The 21,413-nt window shown below is 34.9% G+C and overlaps 1 protein-coding gene and 2 long non-coding RNA genes across 3 annotated transcripts in view; 1 reads left to right on the top strand and 2 right to left on the bottom strand.

Moving 5' to 3' along the window:
• The window catches only part of LOC144424297 (uncharacterized), a 180,167-nt gene that overhangs the window by 29,246 nt on the left and 129,508 nt on the right, over positions 1-21,413 (bottom strand). The window lies entirely within an intron of this gene.
• The window catches only part of LOC120330772 (uncharacterized), a 188,918-nt gene that overhangs the window by 135,804 nt on the left and 31,701 nt on the right, over positions 1-21,413 (top strand). The window lies entirely within an intron of this gene.
• Positions 2,627-15,291, bottom strand: LOC120330767 (adenosine deaminase domain-containing protein 1-like). The gene is made up of 15 exons (XM_039397682.2): positions 15,059-15,291; positions 13,458-13,535; positions 13,209-13,285; positions 10,804-10,933; positions 9,568-9,732; positions 8,666-8,850; positions 7,564-7,684; positions 6,910-7,039; positions 6,093-6,260; positions 5,584-5,639; positions 5,122-5,313; positions 4,215-4,354; positions 3,751-3,870; positions 3,481-3,597; positions 2,627-3,153 (listed from the first exon to the last, which is right to left on the bottom strand). The coding sequence occupies exons 1-15, from the start codon at positions 15,090-15,092 to the stop codon at positions 3,040-3,042; spliced, it is 1,827 nt and encodes a 608-aa protein (XP_039253616.2). The 5' UTR covers positions 15,093-15,291; the 3' UTR covers positions 2,627-3,039.

The raw sequence follows: 21,413 nt of genomic DNA, 5'->3' as shown, positions 1-21,413 counted from the left end.
CATATATTTTGTTTTATCGTAATCGTGCGCCGCGACAATAAATTACAGCCGACATGAGAGGATTTCAATCAGCGCTGGCTAGAAATACCTATAACACGTCGAGGATGTTTCTGAATTTATTATTTCATATATCGCAAATATTATCGTATATTTCGAGATAGTCTGGGCAACCATGACAATAAATATATATATATGAGGAAATTGTATAGTTAAACAAAAAAATTAAAACTAATGGAATCACAATATTTAATACCTGTGTTGAGAGATAATTGAGTAGGAATTTAGCTTAAAGATGTCGATGGACTAAATGACACTAGCGCTTAACGATAAACAGTCAGAATTTATAACCCTACCAAAAAGTGTGTATGCTGTTAAAGACGTTTCTACACTATGATTTAAAACTGGGAGCCTAGTTGCTTTTATTTTTGTGCTTGTCATCTACCACCACAATTCATAGGTATAAATACCGTTATGCTTATTAAGTCTACTTTCTTAGAGCAATTTCATTTATATCACACATGCCTTCTGACTGCTTTACAATGATAACATTACCAAAGCCTAATTTATATGTCCCTGTATTTTAGGAAAGTGAATTGTATTTATGAGGGGGATTTTACAGTGTATTCGGAATTTCAGTATCGAAAATATTGTTATCCCTGCTCATAAGGTTTTGCTACCAGGATGGTGATATAAATAAATGTTTAGCCTACTTATCATATCAAATTGATACATTTAGGTTCGTGCGCAAGATTTTGTCCCAATATTACGACATATTTTGTATTTTACACATTAGAAAATCCACTACTATTCGATTGGTATATTTATTCATAATTAATATGTGGTACTTAAAAACGTCAATATAAAAATTTGGCAGTAAAATAGTCAAATTAGTTGAGCGTTTGGCTGATAAATAACTAAGAACAGGTAAGAATCCCATTCTCGTTTCTACTCGCGGGGGTGGGGACGTGTATGGCTCATAGTTCACGATTCCCTCAAGCAAAAAATAATTTAAACATCAGTATTCCAACTTATTTTTTAAAACATTCTGGATCATATCAAAAAGGTAAACGTATCGGAAATATCGGTCTTCATTTAGCCGATACCGAAAAAATTGCCGATACCGATACATCCCTAATCAGAATATCATGGCCAACAACGTGATATTTCACTAAAATTTCAATTGACTGAATAGATTTTTTCCGCTTCATGGCATATATTGTAATTTTCTTTGTGTAATATTTATCAATTGGGTGATTATGCATACATTTTTAAAGAAGAATCTATTCCCCACCAGCAATCCCCCACTAGTGGAAAATTTCCCACCGGTTGGTGGGAACCACTGCGCTAACCTCACTGCGATTTTCGCAATATTTGTTAAAATCGCCGCTTCGTTTTCGTCCGCTTGACGTGGTTATTTAGGCCGCAAACACCAGTCTCACAAGTATCCTTCTGCACATTTGTGGCATGGGGACAGCGACAATTCGATTTTTCTCGCAGTTGAACGCCCAGTGTGAAACACTCGTTATTATGCTTTCATCGGGACAAGATAATCAAAGGAGAAAATCCGCAACTTAAATTTCCGACTGAAATTAAATGAGTGAATATTAAGATTGGAAGACGGATTTATAAAATAACTACAAATAAGACGGAAACGCAAGTTTCGTTTTAACAGTCACGCGACAGACAGGAAAACGCTAATTCAGATATATATATACTGTAAACGCCGAAAATCCGTGTTCCTGCGGCAGACATTATGAATTGAAAACTATACCACTGAAACTGAAGTTAAACAGCAAATTGTGTGCGATCTTCTTATCTAATCTTAAGTTATAATTGTTGTTTTCCCACAGATTATGATGATATATATTATATAGGATAATCAATGTAATGTATGTTTGAACAATTTTTATGCACCGAGATAAAATTGCAGTAATTGGGATTTTTTTCGCGGGTCTTGGGATCTTTCTAACGGCAATAGCGAATCCCCAACATCGCAAAAATAATAAACTCCTTGCTGAGCCTCTAATTGCAAGCCCACGATTTGAAGTGATGACTTCGACGCACTGTTTGAACCCAATCCGCTTGGAGTAAATTCCGCAAAAGTATAATAACAAGCAGAGTCACACAATTTTTATATAATCGTAGAGATGAGAGCATAAATGTAACAGCATGTGGCCAAGGCATTACATGCTATTCGTGTTGCTTCAATTTGTGTCGTACTGCAGACAGACATCTGGCATTTCACGAAGGCCTATAAATCGATATTTGAAATTCTAATTTCGACTACAACGTTTGCTCCAGGTATAGAATAGTTGTGCAGCACAAAATTGACGCAAGTAAACGCTTTGGAAAACTGTTGTATTCTAACAATGATTGCGTTCAGTCAATATTTAGATAATCAAAATTTGCCGAAGTAACTGAAATCTCGATGCCACAGGAAGCGATTTTTGTAAAGATGGCTACATCCCAGACTACAGTGGAGAATCAAGTGTAACAGCGACATAACTGGTGTCACTGGATTCAAAATTCCCTTGGAAATTGAGACTTAACAACTAATGGACGGGAGATCTATGAACTTGTATCTAACAAGTCGGCTCTTGCAACCAAGCGAAAAACTAGTCAGAAATATGTGAAATACAACATTTAATGAATAAGTGGAATACAAACAATGTCACCATAATCAAAAAAGTTCCGAGTTTTACTTGTGTTTTAAAATATTAAGGACAGTGAAAAAAGAATAAGGACAAAAACAAAAGAATGTGAAAAAGCAGACAAGCACCTTATTTTACCAACTATATACCGAAATAGTAACTGGGAAAAGGCTGCTGTTTGTAATACGCTTGAGCCGTTCCATCAGCTTTTCTTGGTATGGGTCCATTTTAAAATTATCGAAATTGGTGGAATTGTAAAAAAATGCATTCAGTTGAAATATTTAAAAGTCTATACATCAGCTTCTCTCAAAGTAGTTCATAACTTGAAGGCAATCGGTTATTCAAGGCGTTTCAGTTCAGCTTTCATTGTAGCAGCCCACAAAACGATTCACACTTTAAAACAATCGACTTGCTTTGGTCTATTGACCCAATAGCCTCGCCCACTTTCTCTTAGATGACCACCTAAAACTCGCTTCGTATCTTGATAACTTTGGCAGGAATGCTTAAAAAAAGAAGAAATAAAGTAAATACCAAGGTAATTGGAAGACTAGAGATGTAACCCCATTCATGATGCCATGGAATATTTCATGACCAACAAGGTAGCTTATAATAAGATTAGATGCTGTCCAGTTGACAATAAGAAAAGTCACACTATTGTGCGCAGATATATGACATAAATGCAAAATATTTTAAACACGCAAAATTTGTGATGAAGAAAAGGCAAGTAATAGTCTCCTGGGAGATTTCCACTCCGAACTACGTAAGTGACAACAGCATGTGCCATGTCTAGTTCAATACAGTCAGATAAAAAATTAAATTAAAAACTTACTTTTGCCAGATGATAATTTTCTGTTGGCTGCAATATTGTGTTTTCCATCTCAATATTAAGTGTCATGCATGATGCATAAAATGCCAATTTACTTGTGCGACTTGGAGAATCGCCATTCTGTAATAGAAAATTATAACTAATAAAACATCAATCCACGTTTGAATAGTTGCAAACAATATATACACACATACATAACAAGATAGCAGTGCTCAAATAAAAAGACACGAAAGTCAAGTAACTACCGTATGTCAAAAACAATTCAAAACTTACTTCACAGGTTCTTTCTATCTTTCCTGTGTTCCCGTCAACAATTTCAACATTTTCATCTCCTACTGTCCAGTTGATACTTAAATGATCCATGTCTTCAAAAAATGCCACCATTGATTTTGGCTAAACAATATACTAATCAATTATTATAAACATTTTTAACCTGAAGAGGTACAAGCTATCTTCAATTCTGTACAAGCTATCAATCAATTGGATAAAAAGAATTTCTTGTGTATTGTCTTCAGTACTTCTTGGCATACACGCACCAGCTAAAACAAAAATCTGGATGAGTAACATAAAAAAGAAAATTCATGTGAAACTCTAAGCAAATGGTTAGAATAAGCATAAAGTGACATTCATGGTCCACGTTACGTACTTCATGCTTCCAACTTTACTGTGAAGAAACAAGTTAAGCGCAAAATTGGTAATGATTCAACTTTGAATAAAAATGTAGCTTTTGAACTTACATTTTTTATGAAATAAGAACCGATTTTGTTGATGTGATTAACAAAGAACATATCCGGTAGATATTGATTCAATGCGTCATCCAATCTCCCATTAACACCTTGACTAAGTGCATGACAATCACCAGCATCATTATCAAACCCTGAAAAATAAATGTGTTTCATGACATGAGTTATTGCAAAAAAGTTGGAATTAGTAAAAATAAAAACTTTAGGATCTAATTTCCAAGGCTTCTTCAAACAGTTTCCTGTAAAAATATGTGGGGAAACTGTCATCTAAATCAGTGCTACCCAACCAGTGGGTTGCGAAGTATTAACAAATGTTACATACAGTTTTTGATTAGATTGGTGGGAAATTGTGGCATTATCTTTACATAACAATCATGGAACAATGTAACAATTAGAATTATTCGTTGTGTCTTGTTAATAATTTTAGTACGGCCCTACGAGTTGGAAACTGTAGGTAGGCTACAGGGCAGATTAGTAATTTGTTGAATTCATGTAGACAGTAGAAAAAGCTGCTGGTTTAGAAATTGGTGATCTTGTCCAATGAGTTGCCAAATATTTCAACCCCCTAACTTTGTTTGATTCTTGTAAATGGGTCGCACAAAAAGGCAATAAAAGTGAGTTGCGAACTGAAAAAGAAATGAGAGTACTGATCGAAATATCTGTATTCTATATTAAAGAATTCCATGAAAGTAAATATTAGGGATACTAAATAACTCAGGAGTTAGCATGGAAACAATCTTCCAATCAAAGAATGGTTTTAATTAAATAACATAAAATATCAAAGGAATTTTGGAGTGTGTCAAATTGCCGAGTCGACTGGCAAGCACAACCGAATCAAATAAATGAAGGACATTCTGTATCTCGAACATGAATATAAACAGATAGGTACAAAAAAACTCACCAATAGTAATTGAGCTCAAGCAGACAGGTTCGATGAGGAGGCTGAGTAAAGAACCTTGAACACCACATATATTCCATTTCGTTATTTTATCAGTACCAGACATTGTCACCATTTTTCGTTTATTCATTGATAAAACATCTGAAGCACTGATTGAAACCTGGACATATGATGGCACTCTTGTTTCTTCCGAACCTGTAAAGTGAAGAAATAAATTAGTCTGTTACCTAGCAACCCCAGGTCCGGAATCTTTTAGTCATAAATAAGAATGTCTGATCCAACAATAATACACACCTGGCCAGAATTGCACAGAAAAAAAATCCGTGAATTATGAATTCACAGATTTTTTCTGTGCAATCACTTGACATGATAATTTCGTTCCATATCTGGCCAGGCGTGTATTATTGTTGGATCAGAATCAGATGCTAATATCAGATAAACAGATGAATATCACCATTACTTTACCTTGATCTTGAAGAAATGTTAGGTTGAGTTCATCCCCAGAAGATTGTTCAGATGTCCTGTAATAAAAAAACAAGTAATGGTATCAACCAATCAATAGAAAAAGTATCAAATGAGATGAAATGAACCAAGATATATATTCCTAACAGTAGGTTTCAAATTTTCACAGTATCATTTAATCGAGTGATATAAAATATTAGCATTACTCTATTCAAGAAAACATAAGGAAACTTTTACAATGGTCCACATAAAATGATCAGGATTCCATAAGCTTTCATCAAATCATTCCTACAATTTCCTCCCAATTTCAAATATTTTGAATATTATCATAATCCAATGGCATTTGATAATTTGTTGTGTAAGATTAAAATATTTTTTTTTTTTGAAATTTCAAATCATGTTTAGTTTACCCCAACACTCTAGCAATATACATATTGTTCATACTTGTTATTTGCAATTACTAATTGTAAATATTATTTAGTTACTGTTTATTAATAGGACTAATCCACCACCTTTTGATATTTCTTGCCACACCTTTAGGAGGTTTATTTAAATAAAGATGTATTGTCACTGTATCTTTGAGACATAGAAGATTGGAATCATCTGTTTTTTCAAAAATACATTCTTTTCTCGAATCTTCTTGTCCAATGTACCATTGTCTAATTTGATTAAGAAGATATCTGAAATAGGAAATCAAATAACTTGAAGTGAATGTGACATTCATAAAACAAAATATAAAGTAAACCTTATTTCCGAAATGTTTCCAAAGTTTCTTCAGAATTGCATAAATTTACTATCCTACTGTACTATTATAGCGAATGACATGATCTTGTTGTTCTGAATGAATAGATTCATAAATCAAAATTGTGGAGAGATTACACAATGAATATACAGAAAAAAAATCTGATTCTTCTGAGTTGAACACAAAATTCCAATCCACGTAATGGATAAGCTTTAAAGAGATGAAATTGTGGAGAAAATTGAATAGATATTAAAAGGTGACCAAAAAAAACGGAACCCATAAATTTCTTAATTATTTCTTACAGCGTTTGATGCCTGGAAGGTATTCTTGAACATATTCTAAATATTACATTAACTTTTACGCAAAAGCGTCTACAATGATGAAGTACAATGATGAACAAACAGAAGCTGAAGAATAAAAAATATTGATTTAATGTTCTTCATTTTTGTAGAATTTATTAACAAATTTATGGGTTTCATTTCCTTCGATCACTTGTATAAATAAAGGTATATCAGCATTCTAGTAATCTCTATAATTCATCTCACAAATAATAAATGCACCAGCTGCAAAATTTGTTAAATAAAAACCTTCTGAATGCCCTCCTTGCTATGGTTTCAGCATGACAATCGAACAATACAGTTCCATCAGTTATCAAATCACCTCCATCACAGCACATATCTCCTGTTCCTAATGCAACTACTTCTCCTTTCAGTCCAGCTGAAAATAGAATTTGTTAAACATCAATAAAGCTCACCTTCTATTAATCAAGCATACTAACCCTCAGAATGTGAGTCAATGTGCTTAATGCAGGAGTGTGCAACCTGCGGGCCAAATGCGGCCCATAAAGAAAACTTGTGCAGCCTTCATTGAAGTGTCAATTTTGGATGGTGTAATCCGGTATGTACTAGTGATTTAAATTCTTTTGCGCCACCTGTACTCAAGTCCAATTTATTATCTGCGCTTATGACGTTACAATGCTATAACAGCTAGCTTTTGTGACACGAACATCGCATCTCATAAGATCAATAACTGAAATCTTTGTGCCTGCAACTACTAGAAAGCCTATGTTAAATGGAGGTGCGGCCCGCACTTTCACCCAGTTATTTGTATCTGGCCCTTCTGTTGCATACCCCTGGCTTAATGGATGGCTAATTAAAGTTCAGACTGGTGACACAAAGTACTTCAACAATAATCCTACAAACATGAACATAAGCTATGCAACAACAATAACAGAAACTAACCTTTTTTCACAATAAATTGTGCCGTTACACCGTATTGTGCAGCTGCAAGAAGTTTAGGATTTTTATTCAGCAGATCAGTAATCATTTTCTCTGCGAGAGCTCCAACACTTTCATGAGGTTGCTGAAAAAATACAATGTAACAAATAATAGAGAAATAATATATTGTTAACTACAATATATTAAACACAAACAACAATTTTAGTTGACATACAATAACCTGTACGCTAGATACAAATATGCAACAATAACTAAACTAAATTACACATATTTATTTATCAAACATAATAGTGAGTGGTATAAAATGCACAAAGCAAGAGTTTGCAGCCAGTAAAACTTGTAACAATATATCGATCATATAGAATATAGATCACGGGTCGGAAATATGTCTCTCCAGTCTCCATTGCGAAGTGATTAATAAATTTCTCAAATATGTCTACTACTTTTATGAGGTCATACATAAGGCTGAAGAGTCTTAGACCGAACAATTCCTCACGCACATCATCGTAAGAACAATATCGCGTAACGATCGCTACACGAGGAATATCATTGATATTTGATATCCACACTTTAATTAAGATCAAATGAAAATATTGACCAACTGCAACGCAACAGCCTGTTGCATTTTTACGTCAACAGCCAGGCCTTTAACTTGTCATTCCACCGTTCGAACAGACATTGGCAGATTTTTTAATCTTTGGGAGAATGACATTTTTATTCGACCACAAAGTACCTTCGAAACAATTGATAAATTGCAAATTGAACAATTTTCATACTTCGATTTGTACAGCGAATGGCTTTTTGAAAGTGCTACATTATTTTTCCTAACCAGAAACTGCTTAATTAATATAATTAATAATTTTTTGTGTTTGGTTTCAAAATGACGTTTAATAATACTTGAGATACAGCAAACGACATTTTCACAGCAGAGTGTAAATACAGCTCTGCCATTATCCCGGTTTAAAACAGAATAAAACGCAAATACCATACCAGTATGCCAGTGAACAATAATAATGTAAAAATAAAAAACATAATGACGAAACAATAAAATAAAACACAGCAAATATACAGCTGTACACAAAATAAAAATAAATTTTATTCCCACCACTATTTTTCTTTTGAGCATTTCCATTTGTACAGATCTTGAAGGTGCTGGTAAAAAGTTGGTCTTCTGTGGCATAACTGGTTTGGGAATTGGCTTGTACATGCGTGTTTCAGGGAGAGGAACTGAAGATGCTGTTTTATTATGCAGAGGAACAGCACGGCCATACATGTCATAGTCTTGCCTGCCTGAATTCAAATATCAGAATCAATATTCTCAAAAAAGTCCAAGATATAAGTTTGACTCACGCTTGTGTCTTATCCTTTCTTTAAACTAATGAAATTACTATGAAAAAATGATGAATCGAATGTTGACCAGATACACACTATTGTACACCAATGCATGACTCGCATCCTGTGAAATTTACAAGAAGTCTGGAAACCTAAAATTACCGAAATGAGCATTGCAAGTGAATTACGAATTTGCTAGAAAGACTTATCATTATATACAAATATGTGCATTTCGATCGTGCAATTTTTCGATACATTACAAAGCAAGGAAGCTTCGAGACTGTGAAGTATACAATTGAAATAAGCAATCTCGTATCACAATAGTAGTTTCGCCAGTCTCTGGTATATCAGTCAAGCAATGGTAAATTATGAAATTGACATATCTAGTAATATCACGCCAATCATATCGTCCCGCTGCATCAATTTCATTTCAAATATTCATCAAATTACCTTGACGAGTATATGAGTTGGTGACACTTCCCATGACAAGGAAGATTGAAGACTCAACATCGAAACTATTTAGTCATTAGGTTTCAGATAAGCTTCTTTCATAAAACTTCATATCAAACTTAGTGCACATACAAACTTATGAACGGACGTAAATTACGTAATATATCTTGCTTCAATACAGTTTGACAATGAAAATGGTAACGTATAGACTAGCAATGATCTTACCTGATTGCATATGAGGTATTTGATCAGGATTTTGTCCTAGAATTTCATTTAACGCATTTCGAGCAGCCTCTACTTTTGCATCTTTTTTATTTCTTCCTTCACCAGGAGTGTATTGAACGCCATTGACTACTGCCATTATTGCAAAATTTGCACGTCCATATGCATCTAAAAATGTAAGACTTTACCAGTGTGCATGAGTCGGCTATAGTGGTTTATGAAGTTTGAGCCTCGAGAAATGAATCAAATTTCTATAAAAAAAAGTCGGTACTGGATGTATACTCCCGAAGTATGTGATGTGAACCAGAATGACAGACACCGGAGCGTAGTATGTGTACCAGGTTAGGGTTGGGCCATAATTTCAGGTATAAATACTACTGGAGTCACTTGGCTAGTTCCCGAACTCGTGATCGTAATAGAACTAAAATAGAGAAATTGGAATCAAATTATGACCTAACCCTAACCTTGTACACATACGACGTTCCGGTGTTCGTCATTTTGGTTCACATACTTCGGGAGTACCAAAAAGTCTGCTCAAATTTTGAAACTGCGATAAAATGGCAAGATTAAAGTTAAAGAGAAAATTATGACTGGTTTTATGATTTTATCGGACATTCAGCCTTGTTAGGATTGTTTGTACGCATACAACAAGCTATCACATTGATTATATGTGTAGAACTTTGAAGTCAAATTTTCTTTCTAAGGTGTAAGTTGTGTTGAAGAAGGTAAAAGTGTTTAAAGTTTGGGATTGGTTTAATGTTGGCCTAGTAAATAGACCATTGAACATAATCAGATAGGCATAGCAAGTTAAAACAGACTACTGCAAGAATAAAGTTTTGAGAGTCGAGACATTTCCAATGGGCATGGTATTTTTTAGATAAACCTTATGCAATAATTTTGTTTAAATAATTTGATATGAAAACTGAATTACACTCAAATCCTTGACCTCAACAGTTCATTTTGAAAAACCTCAGATTCCGAAACTACGAAAACAACTGGATTCACAGAACTTGCTCTGTGCTCCTAAAATAGGTTCAGCTGCAACAGCCTTAATATGATATATTTTCAGAATATAACATAATATACCATAGCCTACTAATTAGTAATAGACAGATTGATTTTACCTTAGATTAAGAAGAAACTACAATTTTTAGAAACCTGCAACATTCCTAATGTTAAGTAGGCCTACTATATACCACAGTGTATTAAATACAGTGGTATACAATATAAATTGATTACCAAATGGTTTGGAAGGATTCGTTTCATTATAATCATATTTCCATCTCTGAAGTTGACAAACTTCATTCAAACATGCAGCAGCATTTCTCTTGCCTGAAGCAAAATCTCTTTTAAGCTGGTTTGGAATATCCTGCAAAATTAATGACGAACTGAAAAAAACATCTATGGGGAAATTAGATCAACATATTTTAGCCCAAAATAGTCAATACTTTAAAATTTGATCTCAAATGATTGAGTCCTCCAGGTAGGTCCGGATTAGGACCGTGGTCCTCCAGTTGAGTAGCCCTGCTCTAGACTACGGTATATGGACAATTGCACTAGACCGGGCCTGCCCAACCTTTTCCGTCTTGCGGGCCACTTTCATGTGTCGAAATTTGTTGTGGGCCGCAAACGTTTGTACCAAACATTAATACCAGCTAGGTCCTGATTTCGGTTTAAGTAATTTACATAATACATAAAAGGCAAGTTTATTAACATAAAATCAATCGAGTTAATTATTGATTTCTGGTTACTGTGTAAGGCTGGCAGATTATTCGAATATCAAGTCGAATATTAGAATACATGTTTACTATTCTGGCAGTTTACTATTCCGAAATCTGGAAACGGGGGGCGTGGACATGACACAGGCGGGCCGCCGAATTAAAGAAACAATCATTACAAAACACACTTGTGGATTTTTAACTACCACACGAGAACACACACATACGTCAAAATTGAGTGTTATATTTGTGTTATAGTGTTTTCATTCACTCACTTTCAGTAGCCATGATACTGCCTCAATGTTTAAAATTTAAATGAGCATAATGTGTGTGCCAATGTCGCGGGAATATCAAGGATATGTGGGTCGTTTTGTGAAATTTGAATCACCAATACAAGTATTTAATGAAGTAGCAGTACAAAGATTTCTGGAAGAATAGCCTATATATACTGATTTGACTAATATGTAGCAATGTAAGTAAGTCAATTTTATCAGAATTATTGACGAATACGCAGTGACGACATTTCCGAAATCTAATTTTAACGCAAAAATACCATAAACAACAATACAAACAAGGACAACAAGTCCCGGGACTAGTACCAAAGATATTGTTGACTTTTTACTTTACGTTGGCGATAAAGACGATCAAAGCCGACACGAAAGAAAGCAATCAGAATGAAAATGTCCCCCGGGTGCAAGACTTGACACATATGTAATATTAGGAACCGGCATTTGAATGTAGATAGATGGCAGAAATAATCACACCAAAATCTCGAAACATACTTAGCATATATATTGATATATAACAAAATAAAAATTTTAAAAGTCTGCTTATAAACTTTATAGGGCGGCCGCAAAAAACAGTTAGGCGGGCTGCATGCGGCCCGCGGGTTGGGCAGCCTTGCACTAGACCAGTGGTCACCAAAGTGTGGGTCGCGACCCCAAGTGGAGTCGCCTTGAATATTTCTGGGGTCGCTGAGTGCCCATCGTTGTCTTTTCTTTTATTATTTTTATTATGTGTGTGACTTCTCGGCTTAACGCTAGATACTTCAAACAAAAGAATGAATAATGAATAACAAGCACGCAGACAGGTAATATCGAGAGCAATTACGATAAATCAATTATGACATCATAATCACAAATTAATCCGTGTGAAAAACAGTGTTCTATGACACAAATACACAACAGCGTGTAGTCTGCACTTTTAAGTTGAATAACGCTACATAGGCTAGCAAGTTTCGATATTTCGAATTGGAGTGACTTCTTTTATAATAAGGCTATTGCTTAACGACAGTAATTTATATTTTAAAGTAAATCGCTATTGTGTCTTAAATGTACTGTACAGTGGCCGTTGCTTTTACTGCAAAGCCTCATTTTCCAGGCTACCGTCATATTGATAATTACAATTTATTAAATGGCTGATAAACATAAAAGAAAAATATTGTATGATCAATCTTTTTGAAAGCTTGACTTTTAGTGCTATGAGTCTGCTAAAATCAAAGCACCGAAATCGATTAAACGTAGAACATGATTTGCGTTTGAGCTTAAGCAACATTAAGCCACGAATGCAAGATCTTGTTGGAAGGAAGCAGTCGCATTCTTCACACTGATTAAATATGGTTGTTGTTGGGTTCTTTTAATAAATTTCCGAATTTGATAAATATTTTTTTTCGTGTCTGTAGGTGAACATATATATATATATATATATAACTTGGGGTCGCGAGTGCTTATCATGCGTAATAATATTGTAGATGGGGTCGTGTCTCAAAATGTTTGAAGACCGCTGCACTAGACAATTGTACCCATATGATCAAACAAATACTGCTAATTCAAAATGAAACCATGCTTTTCATGAAATGAGGTAGATGAGCATTTTAGCATAGATAAATCCCTGTAAAACCAAAATAAATATTCCTGAATACCTTACCTTAGGTCCTGTTTTACAAACATTAATTTCTTTTCGAGCTTGAGCTTCAGCCAGTACAGCAGATGGTGGCGCATAACCTTCAATCAAAAATTATCAATACATATTTTATTCTTAATAAATCAAGAATAATAAACAGAAAGTACAATAGTTGCACATTCTGTTATAAACTTCTTCAAAAATCATGGAAAATATTTATGTACAATCCAAAATGTCACGATTAAATATAGAATACATGTTTGTTGTAAATACCTGTGATTTGAGTGATTTTTCTTGTTTCAGGTACAGACTGATGAAACATAGGTGCAATTGTAGATGACCGACTCTGAGCTGAAACCCAACCTTTAATTAGTAAATATTCAGAAAACCACATCAAACTTAAATGCTTGACTTGTTATACATCTTGTGTAATTAAACAATTTTTCAAGCCCAATAAAACATTCAGAATTACTAAATGAAATGAAAAAATTAGGTAAATCCAGAAATCAGCAACAATTGAAATCGTGCTCAAAATTCAACTTTTAATGAATAGATTGATAGAATTATTAAAACTAGTTTCATTTTATCTTTATATTTCTATAACTATGATATGTGCAGTCAGTCACTGGCAATAACGGTATGTTTTCTCTCCCAAGTTTGATTTTGGATCTTCTGAAGCAAAAAAGCAACAGCACCTTCTCTATTAGAGGATAACATATCTCCATAATCAAGTACGAAGATAATGTCTATTTACCGTAGTTTGATATTTATTCATTCAAACGAAATATATATGTTCTTTCCATGTTTCTTATTTTCAAAAATAAACAAGACTGCATGAGCAATGGGATTTTTATGCAGAAGGATTAATATTACCATACTAAGTAATAATTATTTATATGTACAACAAACTATTTAAACAGTAAAAAAGCATGGGCGCGACTTGTGTATAACACTAGCAACGGATCTGATGAATATGGAATTTAGATAGTAGTTTCAAGGCATACGAAAGGAGGAACAAAGAGTTTCAAAACAATAAAGGAATTCAATGAAAAAAGTTGAGAACCACTGGTTTAAACAGTAAAGCAGTAAAGTTTTTCCAATATGTTTATACACAGAAATACAATATTTTTGTATTCATTGCATTCTACAGTTCTAGTTTACATGAAATACTCAAAACCTTGCAAATATAACATAATATAAAGAGTGCTTTCGTCTGCTGTTCTGTGCCACAGTTAAGTAGTTCCCTGGTTCCGAGGTTGTACTACTATAATATTACATCCACAAATGTATAGCCAAATGCTGTGACTGCTTAAACACTCAAAATTTTTGATTTTGTAAATAAATAAAAATCTGTCTTGCGCGGATCATTATATTGTTTGGCGGTATTTACGCAGTTACGACGGTTAACGTTACTTACTTCGTTAGTCCCAAATTTAAAGCTGTAACTGTGTACGGTTACCGGTATACCGTATGTTGGTAACCATACCGGTAGCATACAAAAACCAACAGACAGAATTTTCAAGTCAAAAATAACAAATTCTGAAATTAGGAAAGAGTATTAAAGAGTTGGAAATGTGGATTAGACTATAACAATTGCATTCAAAATTTGAAAAATCATTACAGTAGATTAAATCGACCCTAAAACTAAGATATTTCAGTTATTGGAAAATGCCGGTACCGTTGCTGTACCGCATTGTTAAGTAGTTCGGCAGTCTGACAAACCGGTACCGTAATCTAATAATGGTAGGTACCGGTACCGGTACCGCACGCCGCACGGTACTCAGCGTCAGCAAATTTATTTCTGTATTTAGTCTACTGCTGCTGCTGTATTCCTACTAGACCAAAATGAGCTCAAGTAATCAATCTTAACTTACCATCATCCGATTCGTCGCCCCAAAACAATTCCATAATTATATACAGGATTAAATACCGACACTTATCCTATTTGAAACTTCGTTCTTCCGTCCTCGAGCAGCTCCGCAGTGCAAGCAGTGCTTTCAGCTAATGGTAGTGCTCTTGCTCTTGCGCTCGTACGGGGATCATTTGCTGAACTTTGAAAAGTTTGTTGTCGGAGACGAATTTTTTTTCTTCTCATCGGACACGAAATAGTTTTGTTAAGTTGTTGTTCCTTGTTTTACTTATCGTTATGAAAAAAAATTGCCTTTCTCTTTAATTACTGAACGAATTGTTTTGAAATCTTCAGTTGTTGAAGATTGTATTTTTCGCCAGAAGGTCATTACTTATCCTTATCCTACTTTTTCAGTGGTTAACTTGTGTAATTTTCTCTAGAAGGCTATTACTTTTATTTTTTCCAAAATTTCTGTGGCCTCTGAGATATTCGTTCTTGTGTGCGATGACGTCATCAAAATTAAAAATAGCGCTTCTTTTGGAGATTCCGCTTTCGCGAAAGTTCACATCTGCTGCTCAGCTGTGAAACGGTACCACCTGTGACAGATTGCATACCCGTACCGTTTCGTTTACATATAGTTGATCATCGCTCTCTTGTGGTATTGGACACGAAATGGATATATGGATCGTTTTGTTATATGTTGTCGTTCTTGTTGAACAAGGAGTGGACCTATGGCTCGTTTTGCTTTTTTTGGGCACCTAGCGGAAAACCTAACAAGTCGCTTTTCTCTTTGATTACTGGACCAATTGCTCTGAAATTTTCAGTGCTTAAAGATAAAAAGTTTCTTTAGAAGGCTATCACTTCATTTATTTTAAATATTTCTGATAGCACTGTGGAATTCGTTTTTTTTTTTGAAAAGTGAGGGATTTGTTTTTATGCTGGCAATCTACTTTTGATCACGTGCTCATCGAACGTCGGTGGTCCCATGTAACGTAATTCTTGTTTTGCTAAGATTTGTTTATGAGGAATGGCGAACGGCGCCGTACATGGTGTTATATTACAGTAGTAACTCGGATCGCTGGTTTTACTGCGGTTGTGAGACCATCTTGCAATTTCAATTCACGTAATTGGCGCAAGACAGGTACTGCTAAAGATAGGGCAGTTCCGGCACCGTAACACAGCGCGGCGACACTGAACGGCGACTTTAGTTGTAAATCATAAATTGTATGAGCCAAAAGAAGTATGAGCAATGGAGAGTCTAGCATAAAATGCAGGTCAATTACTTAGGCGCTATTGTATGGAATTTATTACCACCACGTCTCAGCATGCTAAGTTTAAATTTGTATTGAATGATCTACTTTGCATAACCTGGGCGACAATCCGGCGAAGGAAATGTATGAAGCTAATAAACAATAACATTATGCAGGAAGGATAGACAAAAGATCAGTGGGTGACTTAAAACTTATTCCCCGATCAAAGGAAATTTGTCGCATCCACCATGACATAGTTAATCAATCGGAAGTATTTTTCCATCTCTGTTAGTCTTTTCTCAACTGTTTCGCACCCTTCATCAAAGCACCCTTTGTATCTGAAAAATAATGTCCAAAGAGTAAAATGTCCTTTAACGCACAAAAGCTAATAGAATTCCAATAAATGTCCCTTAAGCTTAGATGTAGATTGGGACGTCGTATTTGAGCTTTTAATACTGTTAGATAGTGATTCCACAATTTAGGCCCAAAAATGTGATCGATTCTTGTGCTATTGACTTTCTCACATACGGAACAAAAATTTTGCCGTGACATCTGCTATTTCGGGTATTATTATTTACGAATACACGATCGAAGCAACTAGGGAGTTGACCAGTAGAAGATAAACAACATCAATGTACAAATCTCAGGCTTTAGTGAGTCTTCAACACGTAGTGGTTTTTCACTTTTGAATAAATCCGCAACATTATCTCTCCGAACCCTATCAAAAGTCATTATAAAGAACTTATTACAGGCACTTTGAATTTTTGCTGTAATACCCGTTTGACGATGCATCCAAGTGTTTATACCAATAGTTCCCAACCGCCGTGCCGCGGCACATTAGTGTGCCGGGAAATGATATTGGTGTACCGCAGAGAGATTTCATTTTTGATTTGATTCCAATTTACAATAGACAGTTGGAAGATAGTAGTATATCGACCCCAAACGCGCATTTTAATTTAAAACTTGAAAAGAAGATGAGAGTAAACTAAGTTGCTCAGGTTGGAACTTGGATCGCTATAAAAAAAAAACGCGCCGTGTATCGTTACGTAACAATAACGGTATTCCTGTAGTATGCGAACCAGGATGGCGGACACCGGAACGTAGTATGTGTACCAGGTTAGGGTTAGGTCATAATTTTATTCCAATTTTCCTTATTTTAGTTCTATTACAAGTTCGGGGTCTAGGCAATTGACTCCCGTAGTATTTGTACCTAAAATTATGACCTAACACTAACCTGGTAGTGGTACATATCCTATGTTCCGGTGTCCGCCATCTTGGTTCACATACTACAGGAGTACAGCTTTGCTTGGGCACGGAACTCGCGCGCCACTAAACTGATCCTTTGAATTCTGCAAGAATTACCCCACGGCTGCGGCTAACACTCAAAAACGAAAAATTTGAGGAGCCCCTGAGACATCTCCAGCAAACCCAGGGTACTAATTTTTTTTTTTTAATTCTGAAAAAACATCTTGTGTAATGTAAGTGAGATTTCTTGCTTGTACCTACACCAAAGTCATAAGATTTTAACAGGAATGTTTATCGGAGATATCAGAGAGCCGTTTTGTGCAAGTGCAAGTAAAATCATGAAACATGTATATATAATATATATATCTCACGAGCCTACTACAATCCAAAAGTAATTGGATCAAGGCAGCCTTCGACAACGAGTGTGTTGCGATAATGAAGAATATTCTTAGGTCGGCAACCTGCGGATTTAGTCAGACGATGAGACACACTAGCCTAAGCTATGCTTATTGTAATACCTCTCTGATACAATGACGTCACAACTGATCTGTTATAGCGTAATAATAAGGATTTCGAGTTTATTTATTAGCACTTTTTCCATACAATTTAAGGCATTATTACTGTTAATACTGTTCGGTTAATTTAAATTAGCATACTTTGTTTTCAATGTTAAAGGGATAGAGTTTTTCAAAGTTATACAAACTCATTTATTCAACCGTATTTACATTTTCGCCCGGTGGTTCACAGGGCGGTTTTGTCGCAGAGTGGTTTACAAATGGCTTATTGGTTGCGTCTTCCTGCGGCAACCACGTTTGCGGACGAATTGACTTATAGCCTGAGAAGGCGTATATGGGCAAGTCATCGATATTTGTGGCATTTCGAAGGGTTTATTGCGAATACGAAGCGCTTGGCAAGTTTTGAAATCCATTTTTCTTCAACATATTTAATACAAAAAATGAAAAAAAATTGATTTAAACAATTCTCTTTGAACAAATCCCTAGTACTAATCAACGAATCGGTATAAATGTATTTAATTCTTCGGATAAATGAAAATAATAATCTTTTTAACCTAACCCTCTAGTCACATGCAAAATCTTTTTCATAGCCGAGTAGTCGTGTCATATTAGGACAATTGTGCCGTGTTGTTAGCCGACTGGTGTAAACATCATAAACTGCGTGAACGACTTGTTGAGTATATTCTTATAAAACAATAGTTTCGCAGTCAACGGCTTGCTGCTGGGCACGGTATGTAGGAACTTGTAATGTTCTTTGTCATATTAGTCAGCAACAATGTAGTGTATTTTAATTGAGTCATATTTTTATGTAATTTATTTGAGCCTTGCTCTCTTGTTACAAAATCTCTCTTTGATCCGAAAAAAGATGAACTGGATAAAATGAAAAATTGTGGGCCGATATCGTTAAATAAATACCGATTACACAATACTGACGGAGAAATTAGCAAATAGTTCGAAATACCTTTTACGAAATGTATTATATATATATATATATAAATTGCATATTTGCCATTTTACAACCGATCGTTATAAATATATTCAATGGGTGCATTAACTTTAACATAATTTTGGTAATTTAGAATACTGAGCCACCACGTACTATTTTTGCCCGTCGGTTTTGGCGTGCTCGTTTCGAACTAATTTTATAGGAAAAGAAGGCTGAAGTATTAATTGCAGAGCACGTGGATTCTCTCAGGATCGCAATATTAGTAGCATAAGATATTATTTATCTCGGGAAAGAGGAAATCCAATAACAATGATTAACGTATTGCAAACCATGTCAAGTCAATCAGTACATTTGTGATCATGACCATTCCAATATATTGTATTCGAAATTCATATACAGAAATGTGAAAATTGTGGTAAAGTGTACGAATTATATCAAGAAAGGCTAAAACATCATCAATTTAAATCTTTACTCGAAGAATATAAACCAGCACATAGACATATTTTTTTTATTCAGTTGGTAATCTTGGGGATAATACAGGGCTTGGCATTCAGTTTCCGAGATAAATATAGCGAAGAGTTTATGTTACGTCTGTTACTCGTGAAATCTCATAAAATGATTAGGATGCTCACCGCAGATGAAGTTTGTGCATTACTTCTATATGCAGTCAGAGCAAAGAGTGCGTGTTTGTATAAGCAAATTTACTGAAAGCAAGGTTACGCGCATCACTCAAAAATATAGAACAATAATCTCTGAGCAAAGTTACAGGAGGCAAATGAAGTTGAGAGAACTACCATGGCGTAGAAATAAGAATTGTTATTCGTTAGGACTGCAACACGAAATAAAAACTTCATCACAAAACTTAGATTTTGAAATGTTTGTTTGTTGAATACAAAATTCATCACGAATGTAAAATTCGAATTATTCGTTTGCTGAATATGAAAATATTTACAAAATTTCGAATTTTAAAACTTTGTTTACCAAATATTAGATATAATCATCACAGCTATTTGCAAATTTACGAAATGTTTTGTTTCTGCACTTGTTTCAGTCCTATACATCGTTCAAAAGAATATGAGACAGAATAAGCATATGGTTTGCCTTGAAATGGTGGGAGTGACGGTGTCGTAGCAATTGTGTTCATCAGACAGTGGGTAAAAATTACTAATCGAGTAGGCTGTGAACAATCAAATGGAAATCAAATCTATGTTCAAATATATGGGCACGTAGCGCCACGTAGTGGCAAAATTGTGATGACGTCATATCACACAAAGAAACGAATCCCATACAGCTCACTGGAATATTTGAAATAAAAAAAGTAATAGCTTTTTAGCGAAAAATTTAGTCTTTGAGCACTTACAATTTCAAAGCGATTGGTCCAGTAATCAACGAGAAAGGCGATTTTTATTGTTACAAAGAACAAGATCAACAACAACATAATAACAAAACTATCGTTATGTTCACTAACGTGTCCAATAATACAGAATGCAGCCATGCACAATGGATACGACGGCAAAATAAATGGCAAGAAAAAGTAAACACTTAAAAGTTTGATATCAAGCCCGAACGGTCTAGATCAGTGTTCCTCAACCTTTTTCATCGTGGTATACCTTTTACAAATTTGCAAGAACTTTGTATATCTTTCAAATTACAAATTTCATTTAAAACTTCAATAAACGTTAAGTTTTAAGCACAGATTGTAAAAAAAAACTAAAACTGCCATACTACAATATCACCATGAAATCTGATAGGTTACTGCCAGCAAGTTCTAAACGGTGTACATTTGACTGACGGCCCGAGCATCAACGGGAATAATGTTCAACGTAAATCAAGCAAAATAAAGTCGGTGATTGGACAACAATTTTGATTTTTAAGTTCACCGCAGACAATACTTTCCACTAAAGTTACACTTTGATTACTCATTGTATTTGTAGATATGTTAACAACTTATTCATTTCAGCATTTTAACCCATTTTTCTTAAATGTGTGATAATTATGATAGAAATACATTCGGTTATTATCGATTGTTTGAGCAAAAATTCATTTAATCTCAAAAGCATTCCAAGATATTAAGAGAAAGTAAAAATCTACCACGAAGGGTTAATTCATACCTCAGAAAGGATACTTAAGTCCATAATATGCACTATTTTTTACGGCGATGAACGAGATCCGTCAAAGATTTTAGGCTAGAGCGAAATGTTATCAGAAATACATGTTTCTGCCAGGGCCCGAACCACTTTATGGAGAGCGTTTGCAAACGCGATGACCACTACACTACGGAAAGACATCAGGGTCAGTTTCAAGTAGAGATGTACCGATACCACTTTTGTCGCCGATACCGATACCGATCCGATACCAGCTAAAAAAGCCGATACCGATACCGATACGCCGATACTACAAAAAGGCCGATATTACCGATATTCC

The sequence above is a fragment of the Styela clava genome, chromosome 6 (assembly GCF_964204865.1).
Source record: "Styela clava chromosome 6, kaStyClav1.hap1.2, whole genome shotgun sequence".
Lineage (NCBI taxonomy): Eukaryota > Metazoa > Chordata > Ascidiacea > Stolidobranchia > Styelidae > Styela > Styela clava.
This window is presented reverse-complemented; position numbering and strand designations above follow the sequence as displayed.

What these genes read in the sequence shown, in the direction of transcription:
- LOC120330767 (XM_039397682.2), bottom strand. Translation starts at nt 15,092, where the DNA reads ATGGAATTGTTTTGGGGCGACGAATCGGATGATG. An exon ending in TTTGTAAAACAGGACCTAAG is followed by an intron (nt 10,934 to 13,208) that starts GTAAGGTATTCA and finishes TTAATTTTGCAG; the next exon opens with GATATTCCAAACCAGCTTAA. An exon ending in GTGGCAAGAAATATCAAAAG is followed by an intron (nt 5,640 to 6,092) that starts GTGGTGGATTAG and finishes TTTTTATTACAG; the next exon opens with GACATCTGAACAATCTTCTG.